General features: G+C 45.3%; 1 protein-coding gene across 21 annotated transcripts in view; it reads right to left on the bottom strand.

Annotated features, from left to right (window-relative positions):
- TNS1 (tensin 1) overlaps positions 1-24679 on the bottom strand; it is a 321487-nt gene that overhangs the window by 64313 nt on the left and 232495 nt on the right. For all 21 annotated transcript variants that reach the window (XM_082237860.1, XM_082237875.1, XM_082237878.1 and 18 more), the window contains 2 exons: positions 23224-23289; positions 22255-22371 (listed from right to left, as the gene is read on the bottom strand). In XM_082237860.1, coding sequence (XP_082093986.1) covers positions 22255-22371; positions 23224-23289 — 183 coding nt within the window. The remainder of the gene's footprint in view (positions 1-22254; positions 22372-23223; positions 23290-24679) is intronic.

The following is a 24679-nucleotide window of genomic DNA, read 5'->3' as shown; positions in this document are numbered from 1 at the left end:
AAGAAAGGCAGTGGTGCCAATTGGCACAGAGTCCAGCTTTCTGGAAATGAAAATGAAATGAAAGTCAATTCCAAATATACTTTTTGCAAGCCTGGGTGGCGTCAGCTGCATCCCTGCGTAAAAATACGAACGAGAAGGAATCGTTTACATGTCGGAGTAAACAACAACCCCTAAGACAAGAGAGTACAAGATCAAATATTCAGCTTTGGGTGGGCTGGGATTGGGGAGGCTGGATTTATTCTTCAGAGTTCAGTTCCTATTCCCTGAGAACTGCAGTTAGCACTGGGTTCAGCTTTCAACCTGTATGTAGTATGTACCCGGAAAGGTACGTTTGGTATGATTCAGCCCGCCAGCCCCCACTGACCCCAGAGAGTACTGATTTGCACCCAGAAACCTCTAGGTAAAGCTTTTGCATCCTGTCACCCTTGTGCCATCCCAAGAAACTGTGTGACAAGTCTTAACACATGGCAGATAATGAAAACACCTTGAGTGGGCATGCTGTGAAGATTAACTCACACAAGTTCAATCAAGTTAATGCTACAAGGCTTCTATTTGTGTATGTTGCAAAAAAAAACACACAAAAAAACAATGATAATTATAATCAGAAAGTGGCTTGCCCTTGGCAGATTTCCAGTTTGCCTGCAGTTAGAGTGGCCTGCACAAGATGCACTCTTTGTAGGTAGGCAAAGACCCTGAGGGGGCAAAGCTATGCCGCAGTTCCACCAGGAAAGCTGTGTGCACTCTGTACTCTGAACCTCAGTGCCAGCCTAGCATCTGCTATGAGGCTGCTGCAATACCAGGAAACTGCTCCTTGTCTCCCAGCACCATCATCCCAGGTGGGAAGTACTGAACATTCTGAGCACAGATCATCCCAAGAGAAAAACTGAACCCCAAGACAGGGAAGGTAAACTCACCGCACAGGAAAGCCTCTCCGCAGCTGGAGAGAATCTGGGCTTGGCTATTTATTCTTCAGAGCTGAAGTTTGCAGCGGCTGCTCCTGGAAGACCCTGCTGGAGCACACTGCCTTTCCATCTGTCAGGCATGGGAGTGAGGTTTATTTTCCCCCTGGCTTGTAGGAAGCGAGTGGGATAAAACCCTGTCTGTAATTTCAGCCAGTCAGATCCCGAGGGCTCCACTTATCATCCCGTAGTTATGTGATTTCAGAAATGACATCACAGAAGAGGCTGAGTGACCGGAGCATGGAAGAAGGAGGGCTGCTGGGAGCTCCCAGCCACTGAAATGCTCAACACAAGTCACTGAGAGGCACAGAGAGTTGGGGAGTGGTGGGGGGGAGCAGGAGGGAGGGAAAGAGGTGGGGAAAGAGGCAGAATGACAGAAGGGAGTGGAAAAAGAGTGCAGCTGGAGGGAGAGAGGGAGAGAGAAAAAGAGACAGTTCTGCCCAAAGGGGAGGAGACCAGGGACACAGCCAGATCATTCCTTTCCATTCCATACTCGCCAAAACTTTTCTTTTTCTTCCAGAGGGACCTCACACAACCACAGCAGCATTTTTCCAGCTGCTGAACAATGAAGACATAGAAAGGCATAATTCCTCTCCTCACCCCCGCCCCAGCAGTCTTGGTTTTAAATAAGGGCAGACGGCATTTAAATAACACCGTTTGGGTCAAGTCCCACCTTTAGCTGTGTTGAAACTAATGGACTGATGGGTTTAGACCATCAGAAAACTAAATATCAAGTCGGGAATGTAATTGATCCTTCACACTTCTTGACACCAGCACTGTTTCGCTGCTTCCCTGCTTCTCTTATAAGCTCCCATCGTATTCTTTCTCCTCACCGCAGTTCCTGGGGATTGGAGGCATCAGAAAAGATATCTTAGTTTGAAGCCAAGCCCTCATCATTCACCATGGTGGGCAGAGCAGAATCTGCCATCTTCGGATGAAGGGCAGTATATAAATTTAATACATCACCATCGTCGTCATCATCATGTAGCTTAGTGGGGCTTTAAAACTTTTTTCTCCAAGACTGTTCAGAGGCTGAAGCTTTAAAAGTAGTGTTGCACACTGAGTGATATAATCATTTGATGCTCCTGCTGTATTCACAGTCAGATGCAAGACAGGGAGCTCTCTAGAGTGTGCACATTCTCGCCCCCCCCCCAAAAAAAAACCCAAGAACAATTCCAGCCAAATACACTCTTATTACTCAGGCTGGCTTGCAACTGAAGGGAATCTTGGAAGTGAAAAAGAGCATCTTTGTTTTGTTTTGTTTTTCATATCCTTGTTCTAACAAGAAAAAAAGTGCCTCCTTTCCTTTCAGAGGAAGGTTGATGATGTCGTTCACCACTTCGGTGACAAATGGACAGTGCCAGGGTCTGCCCCTGAGAGGTGGAGCCAGCTTGCAGAATGCAACTCTAAATACATTTTGAGCTCTCCTGAGTGTTGGCAACTGCAAAAGAAAGGTGACATTATAAGGCCCTTTACTAAGTGGTCAAGGATCTGCTTTGCTTGCAGAAGGTCCCAGGTTCAATCCCCAGCATCTCCAAGTAGGACTGAGAGGTAGTCTGAAATCTGAGAGAGTCACTACCATTCAGTGTAGACAAGCCTGAGCTAGATGGATCAGAGGTCCGCATAACAGAGCTTCTTATGTTCCCCACATCTGCCAGGGCAGGCTCCTCAGGGGAGTGTTGTTGGCCGTTGGCTGAGGCCCCAAGATTGGGGAAAGGCCCATAAAACACCAGTGTCATTCTCACTCTGCACAGAAGAATGCCTGCTTCCTACTTTTATCCATTTGCATTTCACAGTTCTGTGAATCAGGGCTGTTCAGGATGATACTTGTTGTGAGTCCACTGGGTTGGCATAGGCAAAGTACCAGTGGGCCAAAATCACTCTAAAACTAAAACCCCACAATGGGAATGACACCTTCTTTGAAGTGTTCTACTAGTGTTTTCCAGGATGACACCTGGAGCACAACTGCAGAGCTTCTAGAATGGAAGGTGGGGAGGTTTTCTAACAATGACCCATGGTGGTGGGGCAGGTGGGGTACCTATATAGAAGACATAAAGATTCAGGGGGCATGGTCCAGCCTGAGCAGATATGGAAAGATGTATTGTCCAAGGCTTAACTCCAAAGTTGGAAGGTATTTTCAGAGGAGGTGGTGTTGCTCCCACATCATATCACACAATGCACCAGGGCCGGCCCAATACATTTTGGCACCTGAGACAAACCACAGAATGCCTCCCCACCCGCCAGGGAAGAAAGGGTGAGTGAAGACCTACATCAAAAACAAGGGGGAGGGGTGAAGATCTACAATGGGGACAAGGGGGGAATGCAGTAGCAGTGGGCAATGCAATCCTTGGAGGCTGCGGATCCTGCTGCCTGAGGCAGCCGCCTCACCTTGCCTCATGGGTGGGCCAGCCCTGCAATGCACCATATCTCAGAGCAGGGCTGTCCCTATTTCACAGCAAAGGCTTCTGCACTGCGGCAGTCAAGAAGACTTCCCGCCAGCTCCTAGTCCTGCACCTTGAAAACTCAGACCACAGTAGAGGCTGTCCATGCCAACAAAAGGGGGAGGGAGCAGAGAAGGTAGATTCCTCTTTCTTTAGTCAGCTGTTGAAAGGCAAGGAATGGCCTCCATCTCCCTACAGGCAAGAGCGAGGGGGGGGGAGGAGGGGAGAGAGAGTGAAGGAGCCAGACACAACGGTGAAAACAAAAGCCTTACGCCTGCTGATGGGAGTTTCATGTGGGTTGTCGATAACTTTAGCAGTTCAGGCAGACAGAAGGCACAACTCAATGTGAAAGGCGGTCAATCACTCACCTCCGCCAGCTTTTCTGTGGTTTGAAAGTTTATTGACTATTGTGGTCTTTTCACTCTTGAGTTCATCCTTCTTTATGCTGGGCTTGAGACCAATACCACCCTTCTCATTTTAATGTTCCTAGGGTTGGGGGCTGGGGCAATGGGCTGTGCTCCTAATGACGCATATACCCATTGGGGTGGCAAATCAAAGGACAGCACCCATAGTACTCCACAGGACCCAGGTTGCCTTCAAAAAGACCCTTTTATTATCTTATTAAACAAAAGCCACATAAAGTGACAGGATCAATAAGAGCTGCAGACAACTAAAAAGCAGAAAATGGGACAGAAGCACAATAGATAAGTTTCCCAAAGGAGAACTCTTTGTCAAGTCTACTTAGGTGAGCTGAAGGAGAGAAGTCTAAGGCAAGAGGTTTTCAGTAAGAATCTGTGCCCTCCAGATGTTGTTGAACTACAACTCCCACTGTCCCTGGCTATTGGTCATGCTAGTTGGAACTGGGAGACCAACCACATCTGAAAGGCACCGCACTGGTTGTTCCCTGCATTAAACATTCCCTTGAGGAAACGTTCCCTTCAAATGGGCAGTGTCGAACGCACAGTTTATCCCTCCTTTTCGGCCACGAGGCAAACTCATGCGCACAGCTGTATGCCTGGCAGCTTGCATCCTTTGTATTTCACATGCGCTCACCATCACGGCACTATCTGCTTTTCTCATTTCTGAGTTGTAGAAGGGGATATTTTCATTCCCATGCTCCCAGCAGCACTTCAATATTTGCCAACCCATCTGCTTCACCCAGATGGATGAGCAGATTCCCCTAGTCATATGTGCCAAATTAGGTCAGACTGTCGTTGAGTGAAGGCGCAGCAGCCACAGACTAAATGTAAAATTAAAGCCCATTCTGAAAAAGGGAAATGGCTGCCATTTAGTAAACAGGACGGAGACTCTGGGCACATAAGTGGCATTGCTCAGGCTCACAAACTGTGCAGGTGCTAAGATGATCCCTGGATTGATCACTAAGGGAAAAACAGGGTGGTACACTCCACACAATGCTGTTACCAAAACCTATGAGATCCATGCACAGGATAACTTCTGTTTTGCTATTTTCTGTTGCACGTTGATCCTTTGAACAAGTTGTGTGGCACTGGAGTAAGCTCAAGGTCATCACAAGAGCTCAGCTTCACTGTTATAACTATTAGGATAAGCTTTGCAAGAGGTCAGCTGCTAAACAGCTAAGATCAAAATCTATACAACACTGAAACAAGCATATAAAGAAACATCCATCGACTCATTTTTAAAGAGCAGCACTATGGAATCTCAAAAAACAAAGATACGTACCAAGCATTTGTTTTTCTTAGACAAAGAGTTTGGATGACTTGTGGCCTCAGTCCTAACCAAAAGATCTTGAGGTTCCAAGTGCAAATTAAATATTTAAAGTTTTGAAAAGAACATTTCCTAAGAGTTTTCAGAAAAGAAAAGGTTCTAAATAATGTATTTTCCCTGGCTTGAGATTTAAGCAACAGCAACAACACTATCAAAAGATAGACATGGAAGGTGATGGACTATGGATTTGGGCAAAGGAGTCACTGTTCAAACAGAGAAAGAACTCTTTGTGTTCAACGAACAACACAGAAAGATGCTAATGAGATACTGAGCCTACCTTCTGCCAACTTCACACCATTTTTTTTCACCTTTTATTAGTAGTATAAAATGATAAATCATAATTCCATACAAAAATGACTCTTCCACATCCCTCTCCTACTCCTGTATCCTTCTAGTTACAGCTGAACCCCTGAGAGTAGCTGAGCAAGGGGACAAGCTACGGAAGAGAATTCAGAACACACACCTTCAGGACTATGAAGTACTGGAATCAAGCCCACAATTCCCACCACATGTTTGTGAAGTTTTTGTTTGGGAACATCCCAAGAACAAAATGAGTGTTGTGGGCATGAAAGGAGAGGCACTCAGAAGATGAAAAGAGAGAGAAGAGTCAGTGGGGGAGGCAAGATGGGAACATATAGGGCCTCTTAAGGCCTTTTTGAGCTGAGCTGCCCTGAAATCAACACCGGGATGGATTTCTGCTCATTTGTTTCAAAGTATATGTCAGCGGGTGGCGTTGTGGTCTAAACCACTGAGCCGCTTGGGCTTGCCAATCAAAAGGTCAGCGGTTCAAATCCCTGCGATGGGGTGAGCTCCAGTGGCTCAGTCCCAGCTCCTGCCAACCTAGCAGTTTGAAAGCACACCAAAAAGTGCAAGTAGATTAACAGGTACCGCTCTGGTGGGAAGGTAAACGGCATTTCCGTGCGCTGTTCCGGTGTCAGTGTTCTGTTGCACCAGAAGTGGCTTAGTCATGCTGGCCACAGGACCCAGGAAAACTGTCTGCGGAGCGTACAAACGCTGGCTCCCTCGGCCTGTAAAGTGAGATGAGGGCTGCAACCCCAGAGTTGTTCACGACTGGACTTAACTGTCAGGGGACCCTTTATCTTTATATGTCTGTCAGCAGTAATAGGCAGGTGGGGAAACCAAAGGTAAAGGCCTGGCAGTTGTTGAATGGGGCGTGGGTGAAAAACTAGTTATCCCAACAGCTCATAGTCCTTTCAAAGGGCTTCAGGAAACCATTTACAGCAGGGGTGTGGGGGACCTTTGGTCCTCCAGATGTTGCTGAACTACAACTCCCATCAGCCCCAGCAAGCATGGCCAGGGATGGTGGGAGTTGTAGTTCAGCAACACCTGGTGAGTCAAAGGTTCCCTATGCCTGATTTAGAGAATCAGGAGAGCCACTTCCCTGTCACTGAAAGCAACTCACAGGATGATATGAAAGAAGAACATATTGAGGAAAATGGAGCTCTACTTCAAAAAAATCCACATTGTGTTAATTTCACAGCAGAAACCACTTATGAAGGTAGAGAATGCCACTTCATTATCCCTCTTTAAAGCTTCATTTGAATGTAGAAAATAAATGCCATCTTTGGCTGTATTAAATAGTACATTCTCTTTGTTCTGTAGATCCATGCTCAGCAGACCTATGGCCCAAACCAAATGCTAGGAAGTACTGCTGCTCTATATTTGCAATATTTCAAGAAAGTGACATGTGAAAATGAGTAGCAAGTACAATTCTCTCTCGTCCCCCCACCACAACTGGCCCTTAAATGCTACAGGCACATCAGGATCTCATCACTTTCCCAAGATGGCCAGCCATCACAACAACACAGGGTGGCCACAAATACACAGACGGAAGTGGCTGCCAAGGACAGTCTGTTGATATTCAAATTCACATCCTTCCCACACAAATGCCCCCTGATCATTTCTCTTTCTCAGTATCCCAGGATGATTTAGGAACCCACAGTAGCTTGGTTACATTCGCTGCTGCTCTTCTCCGACCCTAAATGCTATTTAAGAGGCAGCCACAAAACCCTGGACAAACAGGATAAATATGGTGCCTTACAGATACAGTCCCTTAAATAAACTCACTCTGGGAGATCTATTTCTATTGGCCCTGCATGGATAGGCCCAGATTTATTTACTGTCTCTGTAGCAGAAGAGACTGAGATGAATTTTCAAGTCCATAGAGCTTATTAAATTAAGGATAGTTTGGGAATGAATGTGAAAGGGGTTCTTACCAGGGACTTAGCCTGACCATCAGCAAATACATGCTGTACCCACATTTTATCCTTCTGTTGCAAAATAATTAGGGGCCAGTTTCTAATATACTATTCTCAAGCAAGATGGTCAGATGGGAGTGATAACTAATTTCCAGGGAGTGCTGTTTGATACTGGTCATTGTGTTTCGTATTGATCTGGCTTTGGGCCTTGTTTTGATCTCTATTGTGGAGGAAGTATGAATCTGCTGACTTCCTTGGACTGCTCTGCTGCTTTTTGTACCATGAGCCATGGTATCCTTCTGGGTCACCTTGCCAAGTTGGGAGCTGGTGTGATCTCAGTTTGTTGGTTCTCCTCTTACCTGTCCTATGAATGGTGATGGGGAATTCCTTCTCTGTCACATTCTTTTGTACATGTTGTTAGCCTACCTGAAGGTTCCACTAGGCTATGCTTAGCAGGATATAAAATAAATAAATAAATAAATAAATAAATAAATAAAGTGAAATATCAAGTTAGTGACCACTTGATGGGTCAGTGAGCAGAAGAAGAGGAAGAGGAGTTTGGATTTGATATCCTGCCTTTCACTCCCCTTAAGGAGTCTCAAAGTGGCTAACAATCTCCTTTCCCTTCCTCCCTCACAACTAACACTCTGTGAGGTGAGTGAGGCTGAGAGACTACAGAGAAGTGTGACTGGCCCAAGGTCACCCAGCAGAGGAGTGGGGAAGCGAACCCGTTTCACCAGATTATGAGTCCACCGCTCTTAACCATTACACCAAGTTGGTTCCAGTTAGGCAGCAGTTAGTGTGTGGAAGATTTGTGGCGCATTCTAAATAACTAATATTGATATACCCAGTGTGGCTTATTTATGGCAGGCATGACACAGTCTGTATCTCAGACCCTAGCCCCCCCCCCAACCAAACAGCAAGAAGATATATCCTATACACTTCTGCAGAACCAATTTTTTCTGCTGATCCTTGGAAAATGCCTACTAAAAAAAGTATATAAAAAATAAGGCATTTTTGGCTCCTTTGCTTTATCTCTGAAATTTAAATCCTGGTGGAAGTCAACAACTTTCAAAAGGTCCGTAATCATTTCTTATAATATCTGTATATTAATCTGGATTACTTCTCTAAATTTATTGCTCGAAGTAAACATATAAAGTGATGCTACATTTTAGAGCTGAACAATAGATTTAATGAACGTTTCATTCTGTCTTTCCAGTTTTCGTAAATTTCAATCGGTGTTCTTGCAGATGGATTCTTGCAAAGCATATCCTAATAATTGTACTGATGGATTGATGGATTGACAAGACAGCATCATAGAAAGATCAAATGAGCAAATTGCTCCAACAAGGCTGGAGGTGAACAGAGGCCTTGTGAGTCTGTCCATCCCATGCACCCCTCCTAAGCTCCACCTGCTTCCCTGAAGACTGTGAATCCTTAATGGGTCACCCACTAGGCCTGCAGACTAGCACTTTTTTCTTTCTGTAGCCTCCTGCTGGGCAGGTACAGTGTAGCGGGAGGCATTTGATTCAGGGCATGGAACAAAATGCTCACTAGAGTCCAGGCTTGGCTTCTACCAGCTGTTGACCATTAACCACAAGTTCGGTGTCGAGATCCCGGTCCAGTTATCAGCTGGTGGAACAGCAGCCCTAGCTTACCCTCCTCTGGGTCTGAGCTCAAGGCTGGGGCCATGACAGTAATTGCACTGGATGGGGGCTCTTGCAGCAAGCCTGGATTTAATCTGTTACAAACAAAGTCTTGTCCAAAAGGTATAGATGCGACAAATGTTAAACATAGAGGGCAAGAGACACAAGGTGATCCTGGGAATATGCGTAGGGTACAAACATGGGGTGTTGTGATAGGTTTCTGCCTGATGGAGGGAACTTAACCACAGAGGGAGCTTGGGGTTTAGGCATGCCCTGATCCACACTGTGACACAAAGGTGACAGGAATATCTGAAATCCTGCCTAAAACCAATATTTATAGCCCTGTGGGTATTAACAAGCCAGAGAGACAAGACACTTGTGCCACAAGCAGCTGCTGCGAGCCTTTTCTGCGCCACAACCCGCAGTGACCTCACTGGCAAACTAGATATATCCCGCCCCCCTTTACTGCTCTGCTCCCTGGTGTGAAGGCAGATGATTTACAAGGGCTCCAAGCACTCAACTCCGTGAATAAAAAAATGATACCAAAGATGGGGAGGGACCGACGTAGTGGGCTGTAAATAACAATATGGACTTAGTGGGGAAAGCATGGCAAACATCTGAAGGCAAAGAGCCTCGTGTAACATATACATGCACTGACGACAACAGACAGCTACTGTATTAGTTTATAGCACAAGCATGTGTACAGCAACCAACATATATACACACAGATACACGGATCAAACATGCTTTCCAAAATACACGAAAGGGGCTATTTTTAACTCATCCTGAAGAGTCCATGAAGATTTAGAATTGTACACTATAAATGCCTCTGAGTTCTCCAGCCACAATCTCTGTAAATTATACACCGAAGAAAAAATGTATGCTTCATTTTAATTACATTTCCCCCACGTTATCCTATTTATTCTGGGAATGTCTATGCAGTGGTACCTCAGGTTACATACGCTTCAGGTTACAGACTCCGCTAACCCAGAAATCGTACCTCGGGTTAAGAATTTTGCTTCAGGATGAGAACAGAAATCGTGCTCCGGCAGCACGGCGGCAGAAGGACCCATTAGCTAAAGTGGTCCTTTAGGTTACGAACAGTTTCAGGATAAGAACGGACCTCTGGAACGAATTAAGTACTTAACCCGAGATACCACTGTATTTGTGTAAACTTGAAGGCAGCCCTGTTTAGGGAAGCTTTTAATGTTTGATGTATCATAGTATTTTAATATTCTTTTGGAAGCCGCCCAGAGTGGCTGGGGAAACCCAGCCAGATGGACGGGGTATAAATAATAAATTATTATTATTATTATTATTATTATTATTATTATTATTATTATTATTCCTGATCCTTTTGAATCAAGAGATTTAGTGCAGATCATGTTCCAACAGAGCATCATTTACCATCCTGGTGTTTGGGGCTATAACTCCCATCAGGCTCAGCCAGCACATCAAATGAATATTTGGTACTTTTAAGATCTTCAATCAGCCCTCAAGGCCTTGGGAAGGAAGTGTGAGGGCTGGGCTGCGTGTGTCAAATTTTAGCTTTGCTCCCCACACCCTGTGCAACAAGGCAGTGCGAGGTCTATGAGTTCCATTTCAAAGCACTCTTGTGGCCCGTATGAAAAGTTGGACTGCCCTTCTTAGATGAAGTGTTCTCTGGAGGTCATCTCCCCTTTACTCAAGGAACCGAGAACAAAGACCAAAAATGTGACGAGGATTCCCCAAACCCCTGATTCCTGAAACCAATTAACTGCGCAAGAAAACTAGTTGTGCAAATTCTAGGCAGGGAACCTTGTCTCCTGATCATCTACCTTGCAGTTTAATCAGCATTAAGAATCCCCCTTGCAAACCACAATGCCTTCCCTCACTGTTGGGCAATTCCACTCTCTTCTCCTTTTGGCCAGCCCTTGGAATTCTCCCAGGCATTTGACAGAGTTTTTTGAATCTACTGTTTACAATTTTATCCAGTCATTCCTCCAAGGAAATCTCTGCCTCCTGCTTTACCTTCTCAGCATCCCTGCCAGGTAGGTCATGCTGGAAGATAACAACCAGCCCAAGATCACTCAGCGAGCTTCAAGGCTGAGTGGGGATTTGAACCTGTGCCACTCCCGTTCTAGTCTGACACACCATCCACTACACTGTGCTAGTTCTCCAGTGAATGGCAGAACTAATGAAACTGTAATTCAGAGGAAGAAAGCAGAACTAATTAAACCAAGGCATGCCCTTACAAACAGCAGATTTCAAAATCCAAAGTGATTTTCCATGAGGTGGCAGGCCTGAATTATGAAGGTGTTGTTGTTGTTCCCACTATTATTCTTAGCTATTTGAGCTTCACTGCGTGCAACAGACGGTTGGAGATAAATGCATGCTAAAGAGTTGCCGGGAATCCCGCCATGCACAGAACCAAATGGATTTACCCTCACCCTGATTTTACTTTATGATCCCAGCACAGAAAAACAATTACCTTCTACACACAAACGCAGCAAGAAGCTGTGCTGCTGCCTGCCTCACAACAAGCTCTCCTGGTAGGAACGTCTGCTGGCACCAGGCCACAGGGTAATTAGAGTGCAGCAGGAGTGATTGCTTCTGGCAGCCTGTCGCAGGGATAGCGGAGATACATCCTTCATGCTGCTAATCCAGCATTTCAGAGAAACAGGGGCGGGGGCTCTGGCATCCCTGCCAAACGGCTGCACCTGCAGAAAGCTTTGCATTCCTCTTAGGAAGACCTTTTGGGGATTGCAGTTCACCATCCCGCCAATTATACCTTTTCTCCTCACTGAATTTGCTGTCCTAATGACCACTTAGAGCCACTTTAAAGCAAACTGAAAAGACATTTGCACGGAGGAGGAGGAGGAGGAGGAGGAGGAGAAGGAGGAGGAGGAGGAGATGCTATTGGACCTGTTGATCAAGATGGTATTGGATTGAAGTTTGAATACAAACCGGATAACTTATTTTTCGGTGTAAATCCCTCCCACTGTAAAGGGAGTTCCATTTCGGTTTTATTATGTCATAAGCTTTTGTAAACTTAAGTGTAGATGTGCACTCTAGCTTATGCCGCAAAAAACAACAACAGATACTCTTGGCACCCTGTGACAAAACACTCTGTTGATTTGCTACCACAGGATAAAATAGATAAACACCTGGAGTTTAAATGAAGCATTAACCATCACTAGCCTTTAGGATGGGGATAGATTACAGATAACTATGTGACAAAAAGTAAATAGAACATGTGGGGAGGTAGTTCCATTAGCACAAAATTTTCTGGCTGCACAATGGAACTGCAGCTTCCTTTCCACTCTCTGCAGCCCCCAGTCTGCTCGGGGTGTGGGTGGGTGTCCCCCAACCATCTGGAGCAGATTTGGGGAGGGCCAGGGGGCATGGGGAAGAGAGGGAGAAGTTTGGTTGCAAAAATATAAATCCTAGCATTAACAGAGATACTTGGTTGGATGCCTCCCCCAGTCCCTGGTAGCATTTGCATATGAAGGCTATGGTAGTTCGTGGTTAAACCAAAACCTGGACATAAACCAGGGGAACCAGTGTGCTGCCCTCCAGATATTGCTGGACTCCAACTCCCATCAGCACCAGCTATCATTGCAAAGGTCAAGAATGATGGGAGTTACAATCTAGAAACATCTGGGGGTCTACATTGTCTATCCCTGCCATCAACGTTTGATGGAAAGAGAGTTCTACTGTGTGTTTTTATAATAATAATAAATGTGATTACTCTTGTGAGTTAGGCAATGTTTAGATAACTCTTTCACACTGGGCTCTGCAATATAGTATTCTGTGCACCATTTTAATCTTAAGTATTTATGTGCCACAGAGCTCTTCTTAGTATACTAGAGCAAATTAACATGGCTGGCCCCTTGGAATCTGTGATTAAGTATTGCAACTTCTTGGTAGACCCCTTGTGAAATCTGAACTCTGCCCTGGAGAATAACTTTTACAGATGCTTAGCAGCACTAGGCTGTGCTGAGATTTTGCAGAGCACATACCATACCGCTGTACTGGGAACCATCTTCTCAGTGCAGAGGATGAATAAAAGGGCACTTTTCTGGACAAGTGCCAGCCTCTGTTCTATGCAGCTACAATGCAATTGAACTGGCTCTTTCCTAGGTTGGTATGGTGTGTATGTATGCATGTTTCTTGTAGTGCTCCCAAACCCCACCACCATCTTTCAGACTCCTAGTTAGACATCATATCCCAGTTATGCTATTGCCAGGCCAAAGGGACTCTTAATGAAGCACTTGAGCAGAATTGGACCCCTCTCCCCCCACTCTGAATCCCATCTCATCTAGGAAGCACTGAGGCAGGAATTCAAGGGGGTGGGGGCAAAGCTCTGGCCAAACAATGTAGCATCTGTAACAGAGAGTCTATCTTTGGAAAAGTCATTGGCATTGCCCCATCCATGTGACCAGCCTCAGCTTGGCCCAAATGCATTTGCAAGGGTACTGAAGCAATTTGCCAGTGGCAGAGTGGACCAAGATATTTGGCTCAGCTGAAAGAAAACAAAGCAGTGACTTACGCTTAAAGGCAACGCATTTCCGAAAGGATACAAACTCTAAACACAAGCCCTGAATTTTCATTGGTGGCAAGATCTAATATCTCCATTTGCTTGATTTTCACTTGCAAAATATTGAGATTTTGCCACAAATTTCATATGAGTTTTATGTACCTGAATATTAGAAGTGGTATCCACTGCTAAAATTCTCCTTTGTACATACCAGCTTTCATTTTAGCAATAAAAGATGGAAGGGTATCTCCTCTCTCATAGTTTTAAAGACAGACTTGAACTGGGGGAATCCCTTCATGCAGTGAGTTCTGCTATTGCCTGGTTTCTCTGCTGACATGTTAGTCACTGTCTTTGTGGGCAAAATAACTCATGGTAAAGATGATCGTCGCACAAATGATGGGATCAGTAATAGAGCACATACTTCACATGCAAAAAGACCCAGGTTTAATCATCTCTAGCAATCTTAGGTCACAGGGTTGGGAAAGTTTCTATGTGAGACATTGGAAAACCACTGCCAAGAGGAGTGATTAGATTTGTGCTATTTGGAACTAGATGGATGAGGAACTCTGCAAAACTCTAGTTCCAGACAAGATTGGCATACATGCAGCGCACCACCTGCAGCCTGACATTTTCCAGAGAAGGCAACACATGACCAGACACAGTTTCTGGCTGCAGCTATAGTATCAGTAGAGAAACATGCTAATTCTGCTTTGGAAAAACAGCACAGGTTCAGGTGGGCTGTTCCTTCTCACACCCTCATATCCTGCTACTTCATTCGGGGATGGGGATGGAGACAGCAGAAGCACATTGTAAAGACAAGCTGCTTTCAGAGTTTCAGCCCTTCCAATGTGCTTGTACACCAGGGAAGGACAGTGTCATAAGCCATGTGGAGATTTTCCAGGAGGGGGTGGTCAGATCAGGCAGAAGGGGAAGATGAGCTCAAAGACCTGAAGCCCAATGACCTTGGGGAGGGTCCTAGCAGGTCAGGATCTGAAACCTTGGAATCAGCCAAGGAAGAAGCCACAGGTGCAGAGTTGGATCCCAGGGAAGGACCAGGCAGGTTGTCAGAGCAGGTACCCACCCTCGTGTCATCAGATGCTTCCAACCAGTCCCCTTCCATGCAGGAACCATCCCCCTGCCCAGGAGTCTGCACTCGCAGAGAAGGTGCCAAATGATGGTACAAAGAGACTGCTCAATTGCTAGCCTCTTGAAGGCGTGCCCGTTTGCTCGCCCAGTCCAAAGATGCCTCTTGCTTGCTGCACTAAAGTGGTACCTGCTCTACTCTTTAAAAAGGTCAGGGGCTGGCTCAACGTAAAATCATAAAATTGTAGAGTTGGGAGGGATCCAGAGAGTCATCTAGTCCAACCCTCCCAATCTTCTCTTGCTTAGCCATGCATACCACCTGCTATGCCATTGAACCCATGCCACAGCAGAAACCGTAAGTCAAGTTCTTCATCCAGCAAGTGGCAGGACAGGCAGCAGGCCGGGTGGGGGGTGGTGATAAGGGAGTAAACTTTAGATGTGCTCACATGACCATCCAAGATCAACAGCTCAGCCATTTCAGCTGTGTAGCTGGCTCCTTACCTACTACATCTGTTAATCCAGTTAATAAAAGATCAAATCCAGACTGCGACACAACATCCCCAGCTACTTTACAAAAGAAGGAAGCTGCTCTAGCAACCAACTGGCACACTTTTCTTGTGGCAGTCAGGAAGGGAATTAGAGTCTTTTTCTTATTTATCTACCCCCACCCCCTTGAAAAGGAAGATATTGCACATCACTGAGAACTGAACCATCATTGTCTGGAAAAACCGCTCAACCCTCTCTGTCTGTGTCTCTCGGGTTAGCATTATGGCGATGAAGCTACCATCTGTCCTGCCTTGTTCTGACTGCCTCAACTTCATGCCAGCTTCTCCTGACCACTAGGCACACACTTATTACTGCTGTGCCAGAAACTCTGCATGCAGCTCCATTGCCAAATATGGCAAGAAAATCTGTAAATAAGGAATATTCTGCCTTCGTTCCAGTCCCACACCCACCTACTGCTCTGTGCTGGCCATGTTTTTTTCCTTCTTTCTGACAAAAACTCCAGCTAGGCAGAATTCCCAAAGGGTTTGGTTGTGTATTCCTCAACCCCCCCCCCCCCTAAATTAACAGGATGCATACAAATACATTGCACACCTGGCCCTTCGTCACTCTGCTACAACAGCTGATAAAAGCAGACTGAACAAATATCTGCCTACATCCCAGCTTGTATCTCTGTATATCCTGGAGTACTTCAGACATTACTTAATAAATGTGCAACAGGAAGCAGTAGTAGATTTGCACTTCCTGCTCTTTGTGCTTGCTTATAGTGTATGAAGAGAAAACTTGACCATTTCTCTCATCCTATCCCTCTCGTCTCCCATGTTACGGAAAAAGGAGATGTTGAGAACAGGGAGGGAAGTCCCAGATGGAAAGAAAGTAAGCAAAGCAAAATAAAGTACTGAGACTTTCGGTAACCTGAGCATGAACTTGCATGGGCATCTGCTCATGGAATCGCCCTGGGGAATTACAAGTATCACAACTGATGGTTTAAAATTTGTGTATTTCAATATTTATACCCTGCCACTTTGCACCAAAGCACATCTGGGTAGTCTACAGCCAGATAACAAAAACATATTGCAGCAAGAACAACCAAATACTTCGGGGGATGGAGGCTTTGAGAGAGATTACCTGAAGTGAAATTTCCTGCAACTGGAAAGTGCTTCTATCCCTAGGAAGAAATTAATTGTCATTGTTCTCCTGCCACTGGCCTCTGCAGCCAAAAGTGGTGAGCAGATCCTTGTGCAGTTAGTTTCTGCAGGGTTATGTACAGCCAAATGCACAGGTGAGTCACCTCATGCCCATGGGACAAACACAGTCCTTTGGGCCTCTCTATTTAACCCTCAGAGCTCTGCCCATCTGCCCCCCCTTTTCCCAGGCTACACCCCTCACTGGCTTCACACCCTCCTTGAGTGTTTTGGCCTGGCTGGAATTTGTCCTTGACACCTCTCACTGGTCTGGATGGAGGTTAGAGAGGGGTGTGTGAGTGTGAGTAGAAATTAGCCTAATGTACAAAAATAAAATTCACATTCTTTCTTCTGCCCACTTTTTTCTCTGCTTTGCCCACCCCTGGCATGTGGCCCTTGAAAGGCTGCCCATAAGGGAATGTGGCCCTCTGGCTGAACAGGGTTCCTCACTCCTGTTCTGACAGGTGCAATTCTATCCTGCCTCCTCTAAAGTGTGTACAGAACTGCAACCTGAATCTATGCACTGTTAGCGTCCCTAACAATGATACTGCTATGGCAATGCTAGCCTAGATCTAAGGTGGATGGGTATAGCCTTACTGCAGAGAAGAAATCCTGTTCTCTCCTTCCAATTTTTTTCAAAATGAAGAACTCCTTGAGGTATGAAGTAGAAGTTCTCCAGCTGTGAGAAAAAGGGGAGTGGGGGAGGAGAGAGGAGCAAGAACAATTCTGAATACCAAACCCAACTGGAAGATGAGCCAAGCCTTGGCTCAATTCACCTGAGTATTTTCCATGTGGCTGCCACGCAGGGACTTTGGCCAACAATGAAAGGCTCAGCATTAGCAAATGCAATCCCAGTTCCCTCCTTTCTGCACATCTTCCACCTTCTGAAACTACAGAATGTGTGACGAGCAGGGGGAAGCCATAAATACCAAAGATGAAGCAAGGACTCCTTTGAGATTTTCACAACCCATCCATTATCATTAATGTTTCCTTGCACATGGGATGAAGTGCTTTGAATGCTAATGACTCCAGGAATGGAAACCTTTGCTAACCTTACAAGGAAATGGAATGGGGTTCTACATGGAAGATGGGCAGTGAAGCTTAGGAACATTCCAGGGTGATATTGTGGGGACTGTGCTGCACAGATGCATAAAATAGGCCTTGCTGTTTCTCCATGCCTGAAAATTTATATTGCACATCCATTAGTTGGAGACAGTGAATTAGTTGGAGACAATTCTGCAAATGGGCTGGCATTTTTCAAAGGCTGGGAACAGTTTCTATTAATACTTGGGTCCCTATATAGACAGATTATCCCCAAAACAACCTATCCTTGTTCTGCCCAATGCAATATTTGATTGCATGTGAACATTCTGTTTTGAGTTAAACTGCATCTAAAAAACCATTTAAGCACAAAAGCTGTAAGTAGTCAGAACTCTGCTAAACACTTTCCACATTTCTACAAAATCAAACAGACAAAGGAGGTTGAGGGGGCCCTGCTTCCATCATGGATAATACAACTTGGTGCCTACACAGTATGGAGAGGAAAGGACTGTCAGGAAGAGGTGGGAGTTTGAGAAGGAAAGATCTGATGCAGCAGTTGTTGCTTTACAGAGGCAGACGTCAGAACCACCTGTGTCCATCAACAGCTACCCTAAGCTACCAGGCTATGAAGCATAATCCTCAGCATTTATCACCCTTATCACTTCAGTCTTTATAAAGGGATGGGGTCCCTGTGGCCCTTCAGATGTTGTTGGACTCCAGCTCTTATCCTCAGCCCCAGCCAGCCTGGCTAAGAGTCAGGAATGATGGAAGGTGGAGTCCAGCAATATCTGAAAGGCCACAGGTTTCCTCTACCCCTGGCCTAAATCTCCAGGCTCATAGTGTACCATGAAGTCTAGATAAAGCAGGTCAAAAAGGGTTCTACAATAAGGAACTTTTCAGCGATGTGCAACTAGTTGGTTCAAGTAAGAAAGACAGACTACTAAAGTACAAAGGAAAACAAAACATACCAACATTCACCCCCTGATATGGAATTGGATAGTGAGGGGATTGGCTAGGCATTGCCAATGCCAACACAATTGCTAGTGGGCTCAAGGGGTTCCTTTGTTATAGGCATGGAGTTCCCATTATCTCAGCACAGAATGGTGATCCACAACCACAGCGGATCATGTGGATCACATGCCCTTCTGACATTCATTGGGGATGTGCATGCAAGAGCTCTGTGAAAAAAGAATATCTGTCTATGAAACCCCCAGGAGAAAATATTTTCATCTTCTGAGCACCATCCTTAAACCTAAATTGGAGGGTGAGTAACATACACACTCCCAATAAAAAATAGTAACTCCAAGCATATACAGATAATTTTAGGATTCAATAAATTACATCCGGAGCCGAACAGGCCACAGAGGCCAATATAAATCACTACATTTCCCAAAGTTGATCCAATTTTCTGCTTGGCTGGTAATTGTGGTGATTTTACAACATTCCTCAAAACTCTTCCCCTCACCCCACAATAAACTGGCACATGCAAAAGAAGCTACAGAGTCTCTGATTCTCTGGAACAGCATCCAACGGGTATCCTTATATACCGAAAATATTCAGGCCATAGAATCATCCACCTTATTCATCACTCAATAAAATTAATAACAATAGGCTTTTGCTGGGTGAGATAAGCAGAAGCCAAACATTGCTGGTTTCAAAGTCACATGCAGCATTGTTCCCATTCTGCTGCAGTTCATCTTCCACCAAAGACTACATTTTTCATCTTGCTGCCCACTGTGGCAAAATCACATTATTTACACAATTAATTACATAGGTTACATTGCCATTAGTGTATGTTATTGCACTCCATTCATTTCATCCAAGGGGGGGATCAATGCAAATGGAGGGGAAGTAATCAATGATATATCATTTGAGGAAAGAAAGCAACAGCAGCAGTAAATACCAGTTGCACTCTCTGGATTGTTTTCTGTTCTGAACATGGGATGGATAAATAAACCTCAGCCATTTCTGCTCCTCTTTCCTTCTTCATCAGAATTCTCCAACAACCCTGTCCACCCCCATCTCTGTGTACACAACAAGGTCTCATCCCTGCTGCTTAGTTATACACAGTGAACACTCAATCCTATTTTTTTTTCTCAGAGATGGTAAGCAAAGAACAACAACAACTCTCCACAGTTCTGCTGGGTAGGGAGTTATTTCTGCCCATCCAAATGTAAATGCCAAAGCACTGTCTTCTGAGAAACTGGTTGCAATTGCAGCCCGTTCTAGGAGCAGCATGGGTGAGCTCAAGCTGAACTACCGGTACGCCTACCATGTGTTCAAGTTTGTGAGCCCATGTGCCCAGCTTGCTCTCTCAGGCAGGAATCCAGACATTTCTCCATAGCCAGCAAGGATGGGAGGGAAGCCATGCCATTCCAGCCAGCTCATTGATAGCTGCAGCACTTGCTCTCACTCTCGGGCAGCTGAAGCATCCTGTCTCTATGAAACCTATCACTAACCTATCACTCAGCCTGAGGACTTGGGTGAGAGACTCGGCAGAAATCTTGGCTTTGCTCTCCGAGCCTTATCATACACATCAGTCGGGCACTTCGCAAACATCCGTGCCATCTGTTTCTTGGGCAGGGCCCGCTTGCTGCACGTGACCTTCAGGCCGTCCAGAAAATGCATCTGTTTCCACCTCTCCCCATTCCTCTTCGGACACTGGCTCTGAGGCAGGCTGCCCGTGACAGTCTGTGCTAGGCATGTGGGCAAGGATAGGAGTGACCATGACTTAGCAACTGGGGCAGGGGGAACCCAAGGCAAAATAAAACACCGTTGCCAAGTTTGTCGAGTGACCTCAGTGGAAACTGGCCCTAAGAAAAGGAACTCACCCTTTTGGTGTCATCATGGGATTCATCTGGAAAGGGAGCAAGCGGCAGATGATCTCAAGCTAATTTAATTCAGTTGGACGCAGAGGTCAAGGCAAAGGGGCTGCCTGACTAAAAGATGCATTTGCAGTGGCTACTTGCATTAGTAATTGCTTCCTTATAAATCAAACCAATTTTTGTCCACTAAGGGGAAATTCCAGACGCGACACTAAAAGCACTTTCTGAGCCACGTATTGTGAGTGCTGCTAATGTGTAACAGGAAGCAAAAGAGGGAAAATGTAGGCTTTGCTTTCTTATCACAAGCCACTTTTAAACAAAACCGATTTATGCATCACCATGTGAAAATGTTGCATACATTGGTTCACACTGCTGTAACTAACACTTGGTTTTCAATAGGGCTGCAGGAAAAAGCCTCCTCCCCTTTTTACCTGTTCTGCCACAGTCTTGCTGTACAGCTTTGGGTAATTATGGTCAGAACAGTGGTTTATTCAACCCATTGTCCTGTTTCCAAAGTGTGTTTTAGAGTAATTCTCTCCCTCCCCTACCCCTCAAAAGCACATACAATACAGCCATTCACCCAAAGCCATTCATTCCCAAGCATCTAACAGACTGAGATTTAGGGAGATCCTGAGCATGAAGTTGGCAATCCACTGATCATCTTTGTTGAACAGCTATTGCCATTTCAGAAAGTATTTAATCCTTATGGAGCTCTACTTACACTGCCACTATTGGCATCATTCCATACCAGAGAGTTGCACAAAACAAAGTTTCTAAAAAAGACAGCCTAATGTATCAACTTCTGTGTCATATGCTCAGCAGTGGAATATCCCACCGCCTACCCTGTTTCAAAAAGTCCCTGAATCTTTGATTTTCCAGAGCCCAACACATACATTTTTGCAGCTACCTAAACGCAATGTTGTAGTATGTTGCCCATCTGTATACTTGTTAACTCTTCTCCATCCTTTTTGTGTCATTCCACAACCAGTCGACCAACCCCGCACAGACACTCCCCCTTTCAGACTAGTAAGTAGGAAGGCTACCGTCCAATTCTGGCATTTAAGTGAAGAAACTGTGCTCCTTCAAAAGTGTGGTCACAATATGGGAGAGAGCTTGAAGTGGAAACTGCACAAGCATTATAACATCGAGGTTTGGTTTTCAAGAACTCCCATTCAAAGACTGAAAGCAGAAATGCTTTGGGATAAGAATACTAGAAGGGAGGGGGGGTGGAATGCCAATTAGACCCTGTGTAAGGATTGTTATCCCCTGCTTGACTCAGACATTGTTTTAAACAAAGAGCATGAAAGCTAGCTCTTGTTGCACTAGCATCTCCCGTTCCTTCCCTCTCTGTATTGCTTTGTTTCCTTTGTCTCTCCCTCAGTCCCTGTTCCAGTGCCAGATCTGGACTGTAAGCTCCTTGGAGCAGAGGCCTGCTTCTTGCTTCTGTTTTTTAAAGTAACATGTGGATTCAGTAGCAGCTAGTGTTTCCTAGCACTGCACATTGCTGCTGCTTACCAAGAGGGAGAAGGGCGAGGTGATAGGGAGCTTAGCATGGTGCAGGTGAAGCATCAAGTGGGCTCCACCACTGCTCCTGCTCTGTGCCACATTCCCCACTGCCTTGCCACTCCACCTCAGTGTAAGGGGCAGTGGCATTGGGAAGCCAGAAGAGCAACATAGCCCCACCTGCACCGATTGTGCTGCATAAATGCTAGTGAACCATGAAGTCTTTTTCTGATAAGTTTCCAAAGTTCCCCTTTTTTGAATGAAAAGTCTCGAGAAGCACTTCACAGATGCATACAATCATGTGCCTTGTCCTAAAATGTTATTTGAAAATAAGGGAGGAATGCTGATGGGAGCTATAGATATCGCTATCTAAAGGGCACCAAAGGAAGCACATCCATCAATTTAAGATTTGGATCACAACGCTGAAGTGTAAGATGATGCTAGGCTTTATCATGCCCTCCAGAAAGCTTATCCCTAGTAATAGACTAAAAAAATGTGTGTTTTCACTGAGCTGGCATTTACCAGGTGGCACACAAGCACACCCGTGAGCTAGGGTGTGTACAATGGAAGTCTGAGGCACCTACCCTCCATGCTGTCTTCACGACGCATGTTGAAGTTTTCATAGGAGTCCCGGCGGATGAGCGGGTCAGAGGTGTTGTAGTCCACTGAGACGCTGGGGCCATTCTCGAGATGCTCCATGCCTGCAGAGGAAGGACAGCACGGTTTCAGCAACAGAGCTGGCCGACACCTTCCAGTGCATGCCCAGTCACAGAAGAAGCCAGCAATGTGGTAATGAAAAAGGAAGAAGAAGGGAAGAGAAAGAGGGAGCAAGATAAAGGGGAAACAGAACCTGTAGAAGACAGATGATGCAAGGAAAAACCAGAAGTGAGTCACAGTTAGGAATCAAAGGGGAGAGAGAGGGGAGCAGCACAAGGTTAGAGGCTGCAGGTGGGGTGGGCAGCTATGGAAGAGCCTGAGGACAAGCAAGGCAGAGCATCTGATCCACACGCAGAAAATCCTAGGTCTAATCCCCAGCATCTCCCAGCAACCACAGTCTGAAACCCTGGAGAGCTACTACAGGTGTGGACAATACTAAGCTAGACAAACTAATAGTCCGACTGTATATATGGCACTTCTTAAGACCAAGTGAACTGCCACTCAAGCAAGGACCTAAGATGGATCTGGAAGATGTTATTCCCAGAAGAGTCCACTGCAGACATTTGGGAATGCCACAGATCAACCAGGCAAGCATGAACGGGGAAAGAAGGTGTCTGCTGGTAAGGAAAAGCAGGACCAGGTGGCTCAACTGGATCAGCAGCTGGCTCTTAGTTATGATGGTCTGGTGAACTGAAGCACCCTCTGTCCACCAGCAGCAGTGACAAAGGAGAAGGGGAAGTCCCAACGCAAGGTTACCTGCCCTATCAGCAAAGAATGGCCAAGCTGTGAAGAAATCATGCGGGGAGCTCCAGCCACAGAACTGTAGGGCCTGGCAATGGGGAGGAAGCAGGGAATGGGAGTAGGTACCAGAGGTTGGTGATTAGAAAACACAGTACCTTGAATCTTCTCAGGTCCATAGGAGAACACGAACTCCACCTTCCCATACTCTGGAAACCGCTCGTCTGCAATGAACAAGAAGACCAAAGGATATTCAGGTGTATCTAGCTGTCTGTACTGACTGAGGACATATAAACTGGGACAATACCATGACTGCTAGGGAAGCTGAATTCAGTGGGGATCTGTTAGGGATATGCCAACAGGGATCATTGCTTCACTGTCTAGATATCCTGGGGTCTCACACCAACAAGTTGCCCATCCTCATGGCTATGACTACTATGAATAATCTGTGTTTTTCTCAGTTCATCTAGCTACATTCCATCAAAGGACAGTTCACCATGAGACAACATCTGCACAGCTTTGGCTCTAATGAGGGTATGTTTGTGACATCTCTTCCCATCCCCTGCACTTCTTGGTGAAGACCACTCTTATCACAGCCAACAACTGTCTCACACACTACCAGGCAGCTCACCTTCTTCAAACGTGCATTGGCACTATATGAATACAGCACAATGAGGTCTCCTCTTTTCTAGTGGAGCCAAGGTGATGGCTTTTGGATGGAAGTAAGACTGAAGAGGAATTGTTCTTGGAATGGCTGGCAGCCATGGAGGAGTCACTCACATGACCCTCTCAAGCACTGGTCCCTGCCTACCACACTGGCAGGACAATCAGAATGAGGACAGGAGGTCAATTCATCTGTCTGGTATTTGAATTGCCCTGTAAAGCCCGGGGGAGGAGGGGACAGAATCTTTTTAATGTACTTCCAAACTGATTCTTGCACTACTTTGGGTAATGTCATGGTGGTCAATAGAAGCTGGTAGTCCAGCAAATCAAAATCAAGGAAGAGAGAACAATGTAAGTGAATAGAATGCCAAGTTCCAGAGAAGGTTAATAGTTACAGTCACCAACAGATCCTTCAAGCTACCTGTGGCCCAGCAAACCTAAATGATTTGATCCTAACATAAACCAAAAATAACAGCTTGGGTCCAGTTCACTTGAAAGATTGATGTGCCTATGTGAGTGCTTCAAACTGCAGAGTTTCCACTTTTACAAGTGCCATATAATGTTTGTTTCACATCTGTTGGGAGTTAGTCTTTCAGCATGGCAGCATCTGTCCTTTGGAACTCTCTGCTGTTAACATCTGGCAGGAAACTTTTTTTACTCTTTTAGGCACTTGCTCATACTTTTTTATTTAGTTAAATAAGGCTATCTAATAATAATAATAATAATAATAATAATAATAATAATAATAATAATAATAATAATAATAAATTTTATTTATATCCCGCCCTCCCCAGCCGAAGCCGGGCTCAGGGCGGCTAACAACACTAAAATAGTGCAACATTATAAAAACATCATAAGAATTAATTAAAATCAAAATTGATGGCAACCATAAACTAAAGTATTGTAAAGATTGCCAAAGGAGGGAGTCAGGCTGTGCCCTAACCAAAGGCC

Source organism: Podarcis vaucheri (assembly GCF_965113315.1).
Source record: "Podarcis vaucheri genome assembly, chromosome: 1".
NCBI lineage: Eukaryota > Metazoa > Chordata > Lepidosauria > Squamata > Lacertidae > Podarcis > Podarcis vaucheri.
This window is presented reverse-complemented; position numbering and strand designations above follow the sequence as displayed.